The sequence below is a fragment of the Electrophorus electricus genome, chromosome 12 (genome assembly GCF_013358815.1).
Source record: "Electrophorus electricus isolate fEleEle1 chromosome 12, fEleEle1.pri, whole genome shotgun sequence".
Classification (NCBI taxonomy): Eukaryota; Metazoa; Chordata; class Actinopteri; order Gymnotiformes; family Gymnotidae; genus Electrophorus; species Electrophorus electricus.
This window is the reverse complement of record NC_049546.1, coordinates 20,591,607-20,596,351: the sequence shown is the minus strand read 5'-3', so window position 1 is coordinate 20,596,351 and position 4,745 is coordinate 20,591,607. Positions and strand designations below refer to the sequence as shown.

General features: G+C 37.8%; 1 protein-coding gene across 2 annotated transcripts; it reads left to right on the top strand.

The window, feature by feature from the left end:
- LOC113568741 lies at positions 1-2,781 on the top strand. Of its 2 annotated transcripts, none has more exons than XM_035531950.1 (6): positions 1-53; positions 187-531; positions 820-1,155; positions 2,031-2,147; positions 2,345-2,388; positions 2,503-2,781. In XM_035531950.1, the coding sequence occupies exons 1-6, from the start codon at positions 11-13 to the stop codon at positions 2,623-2,625; spliced, it is 1,008 nt and encodes a 335-aa protein (XP_035387843.1). In that variant the 5' UTR covers positions 1-10; the 3' UTR covers positions 2,626-2,781. The 2 variants fall into 2 exon arrangements, with proteins under 2 accessions (XP_035387843.1, XP_035387844.1); XM_035531951.1 differs by having other exon boundaries at positions 5-53; positions 232-531.
- Positions 2,782-4,745: the final 1,964 nt, after the last annotated feature.

The following is a 4,745-nucleotide window of genomic DNA, read 5'->3' as shown; positions in this document are numbered from 1 at the left end:
CAATCTAAGAATGACTCCACTCTGGATTTTTATTATACCTGTCTACAAAATATGTAAGTTCTGAAGACATTTTTACTTAAAAGCTTTACAGAAGCTGTTCTTTAGAGTAATTGCTATTAGATATTTAACTATTTGAACTTTTTAATTTTTCCCATTGTGTTCATCTGACTTAAATTTATTTTTAAGCTCTGGCTCAAGCTGTGGGGTCTTACCAACCATCATTTGTCTCAGTGACGGCAGGAGAAGCTGTTACGCTTAACTGCACATTTTCGGACAATGACCACAGCAGTTTAATGGTTTGGTACAAACAAAGAATGGGAGAGATGCCTCAGGAGGTGGGAAATATATTAACAAATGAGGCTAAAGTCGCACCTGAGTTCCACAGTTCTGGAATCAAACTGGAGAGAATCTCGAATGGCATTTCACTTATAATTCCTCATATGAAAGGCAGTGATGAAGGAATGTACTTCTGTGGAATGTCTACCTGGAAACAAGTTACATTTTCCACTGGAACATTCTTAACTCTGAAAGGTAATAAAACAACACAAACCCCTAATTCAATGTGTTTAAAGCCATGCAGATAGGAATTTTAATTGGAGAATTTTCTATTATTCTTAGAAAAATTTGTGATTTTACAAAATACATTTTAACTTTGATGACATTAGTTCTGCAATAAAACTGTTTTGCTTATTATTTTTATCTACATTTTGTTATGTATAAAATATTCATCTTCAGTAAATACATGCAGAGTTGATGGCATGCTCTGATGTACCTTAATGGTCCAAATATGTCTAAAAGTTTTTACATCCTTTCAACTAGGTTGTGCTCATTTAAACATATCGGTGGTCCAAAGTCCAGTGTTGGGGAGGGTTCCCCCAGGAGAGTCAGTGTCTCTGCAGTGCACTGTCCTCTCTGAGAGGAGGACAGCAGAACTCCAAGTGCTCTGGTTCAGAGCTGCTGCAGGAAACTCCCATCCTGAAATCATTTACACTCATCACAACAGCAGCCATCAGTGTGAGATCAGCTCTTCTCCACATAGCTGTGTGTACAACCTCTCCAAGCGTGTCCTCAGCCTCTCTGATACTGCCACTTACTACTGCGCTGTGGCCACCTGTGGCAAGATCCTTCTTGGAAATGGGTCGGCAGTGGGTCTGAGTAAGTGTTTAACTATTTAATTTAGTTTAAATGTTTTATCAATGTAAAAATTCATAAAACAATGCCTTTATTTGTAAGTTAATTTTAATTTACAACATGGCCATGCATTACATGTGTATGGACAGAATATTCTGTGCTATTATTAATATTTGCAGAATTCTGTACAGAAGGAACCGAGGAACCCACATACTATAGACAGAATCCAGACATTATAAACACATGTGAACAGGCAAGCCTAGTTATTCTTTTCTATCATTCTATGAGAAATGCATAATTTCTAAACCCCTATCTAAAATCTACAAAAAAACCTGTCCCTTTGTTTGTAAGTTGAAAACAGGTCCATGTATTAAATGTGCATGTACAATAAGAGCTATTATTTGTATTTTCAGAATTCTGTACAGAATCCTGTGATATCCCAATTATTTATAATTCATTAGTATTTAGTGAGAGTACATTGTTAAGAGCTAGTTGAATAAAGTACATAGAGAGGTTAAAACAGAACATTAGCTCAGGGTTGTTTTTTATAAGATGATTTATGATCTTATCTTGTTACACACAGATTTGTCCAGTGTTTTCAAAATCCCCATCTTACAGCCTTGCTTAAGTTTGTGAAATATTTAGCGAGATCGCACTGTGTAGAGGTCTTTAGACAAAATGCCCAGATTATTTAAAATTACATTATTTTTTAATATTTAGGATATGATTACAAATACATGTGTGCACAGTAATTTTAGAATTCTTGTTTTGCAACAACTAATTATTGTGAGTATGACTCTTGTTGCTTGTGATGGTGATGACGGTAGCTTCCTGCATGAACATTTGTGATCTTAGGACGTGTGCTTCTGCTTACAGTTTTGTTCTTTTTTATACCAAAGCCAGTCCTCTGGATCCTGTAGTGATCTTCCTGGGAGCAGCTCTGGGAGTGTGTGTGCTTGTCATTTCTGTTCAAGCAGTTTTAATCTGTAAATGGAGAAACTGTGAACACTATAGTGGTGAGTGTTTAACATATAGCTAAACCTTATACAACACCTTAAATTAATTATCTTAAGTTAAATTTGCATGCGGTCATATGTATCTCATTCATATTCATTATACATAATTATTAAATAGATAAATTACTAATTGCTATAAGGGATAAAGGAGACACAGATCCTAATCTAGCCATTGAATTGCACTTTTTTTATTACAGTGAGAATTAAGCAAGCTGCTACAATAAGAAAGACGGTCAGAGAGGTATGAGTCACACAGCCATGCATACATGCCATGACTTTATATATGAAAGAATCAAGGTAACAGTTACACTGCAGTGTCACTGGTTCTGTTTGACCTCCTATGCCCATCCCTCAGGACCCTCAATCCTCAGAGCTGAATTATGCTGCATTACATTTCAATGAGAGGAAAACCACAAGTGGCAGAGAAAAAAGAGGACAGCCTGAAGACTGTGTGTACTCCACTGTTACTGACCAATGAACTGATAGCTCTCTACTAGCTGTACCTTAAGTAAACATAATTTGGAAACCTTCAATACTATGTAGATCATTACTGGGACATTCTGTACTGGAGAGCGAGTGTTATATGAAGCTTATCGCTGAAGGAGTGCAGCAAGAGTACAGTTTAAGACCCTGTACCTTGTGCAGAAGTTAGGGGGAAGTGGGTGGTAGGCTTTTATAATCTCATAGATTATAATCTCAACAGAAGTAACAAGAGTACAAGCCTGGAGTCATTTAATGATGTGTTGTAAGTTCACTGCAAAAATGTCTTCCACAACAAGGTGAGGTCCACAAGCTTTCCTCTAAACTTGCCTCCAATTCCCTCCTGTCACTGTATGTAGTTGTGCTGAGGAGGCTGAGCAGGATGCGGGGACAAGTTCATAGGACAAACACATACTTTTATTTAGACATGTAAATACGAACATAGCACGCAGGCTATTGGGTTCAAACATCAACCCTGTGGTCACTGTGTATATGCACATAGGAAAAAACAAAACAAAAAAACAAACATTCAAGCTTAGCTTGATAGCATCTGATAATACACTTCCTTTATGCAAATTAAGTGTGCTGAACTTTTTAAAATTAGGATATGCTTATGCTTAATGAAAAAATACATAAATAAAAGTACATAAGTTAACAGTTCTGCAACTATAAAACATTACAACTAACATGGGATCTCATGAATTAACCATGGACTGGAAGAAACCAAAACATTCTGCAGAAACATCTAAGAACCATCACGGTAAAACATAGTAAGAACAGGGGCTCAAACCTAGGTCAGATAGGTAATGACAACAATAGCTTGCTGGGTGAGCAACCAGGCTCTAACAATAGTGGGCCCATGTGTGAAACAGTTGGTTCCTAGAACTGGTAAAACAATAAGAGTAAATAACCAAAAGGTAAGACATGAACCGTGGCCATTTTGTTGCAAAAGGAACAAATACCCACTAGTCTGTGGCAGCTATAAAACCATTTGTGCATATATTGCCCTTCAAAGGAATGGAGGATGACAAAACTAGAGGAAAAAACTAAAACACCACACCAAGCATGGGAAAAGAGAGAACCTAGGATGCCAAGGGAAGAAATGGCAGCCCTGATGCCCTGGGGAAAACCAAACTAAAACTTCCCAAACAAAACCCAAAACCAGAGAGGAGCTGTAATGTCTAAGGGAAGCCTTGGGAGAGAAACAGATTAGAGAGAGGAGGGGACATATAAAAACACAGACAACCTCACAGCATAGAAGTAAGGTGTAACACAAAGGGGAAAACTGGAGAGGAAAGGGGATGTGTAAAAACATGAACACCCTCACAGCGCAGAATTGAAGTGCAGCACAAGGACTCACAGACCACACTATCCAAAGCCACCAGCACGCCACTGGACTGAGAACTTTGGCAAAGACCCAACTCTGAGTAACTGGGTCACTGGGCTTATATAGGCCTAGCCCAGCTGTTGGGCGTTAAGTCTGATTAGTGGCATGCCTGACTCGAGACCTCCCTCTGGTGGCCGGAGGGGGCCTGGGCCTGGCACCAACCCTTACACATTTTCAAGGGTATTGTAACATAGCATCAAGTTACATAGCATAATAAATATGTACAAAATATGTTACTTTTTAAAAAATGGCTATAATAATTTTAAAGACTATATATGTTTTAGAATATCTCATCATAACAGATAACAAACATCACATACAAATGCAGAAAAGATAATACTTTAAGTTAATCCATGTACTGCACCAATGCCCCCTAGCGGGCTCGTGGGCAGCCCCAACCTAGCATACTCACATAAATTATTGATAACACTGAAGATTCTTAACGTATAGTACATTTATCAACATAACATTTCTGAGGAGCAATACAAGTACATGCTTACGGATTTTCAGCCATCTACATGCATCCATTCACCAGAAATTGCAAGCTGAAGACGCTGAAGGTAAATTTCCACAACAATGTGCCTGCCCTTTTAGGTGGCCTTTTAAAACATTCTTCCAGTATAAAATAAGTTCAGATTTTGTCATAGAAAATTCAATTACAATCAAAATAACTGCATTACATGTTTAAATGGTATATAGAGTGGTAGTAAAGTTCTTTAATTGCGTGCTCA

Bases quoted from the DNA above. Each gene is read 5' to 3' on its own strand.
- LOC113568741 (XM_035531950.1), top strand. From the start codon at position 11: ATGACTCCACTCTGGATTTTTATTATACCTGTCTACAAAATAT. The intron at 532-819 runs GTAATAAAACAA...CCTTTCAACTAG, and splicing joins AACATTCTTAACTCTGAAAG to GTTGTGCTCATTTAAACATA. The intron at 2,389-2,502 runs GTATGAGTCACA...CCCATCCCTCAG, and splicing joins TAAGAAAGACGGTCAGAGAG to GACCCTCAATCCTCAGAGCT.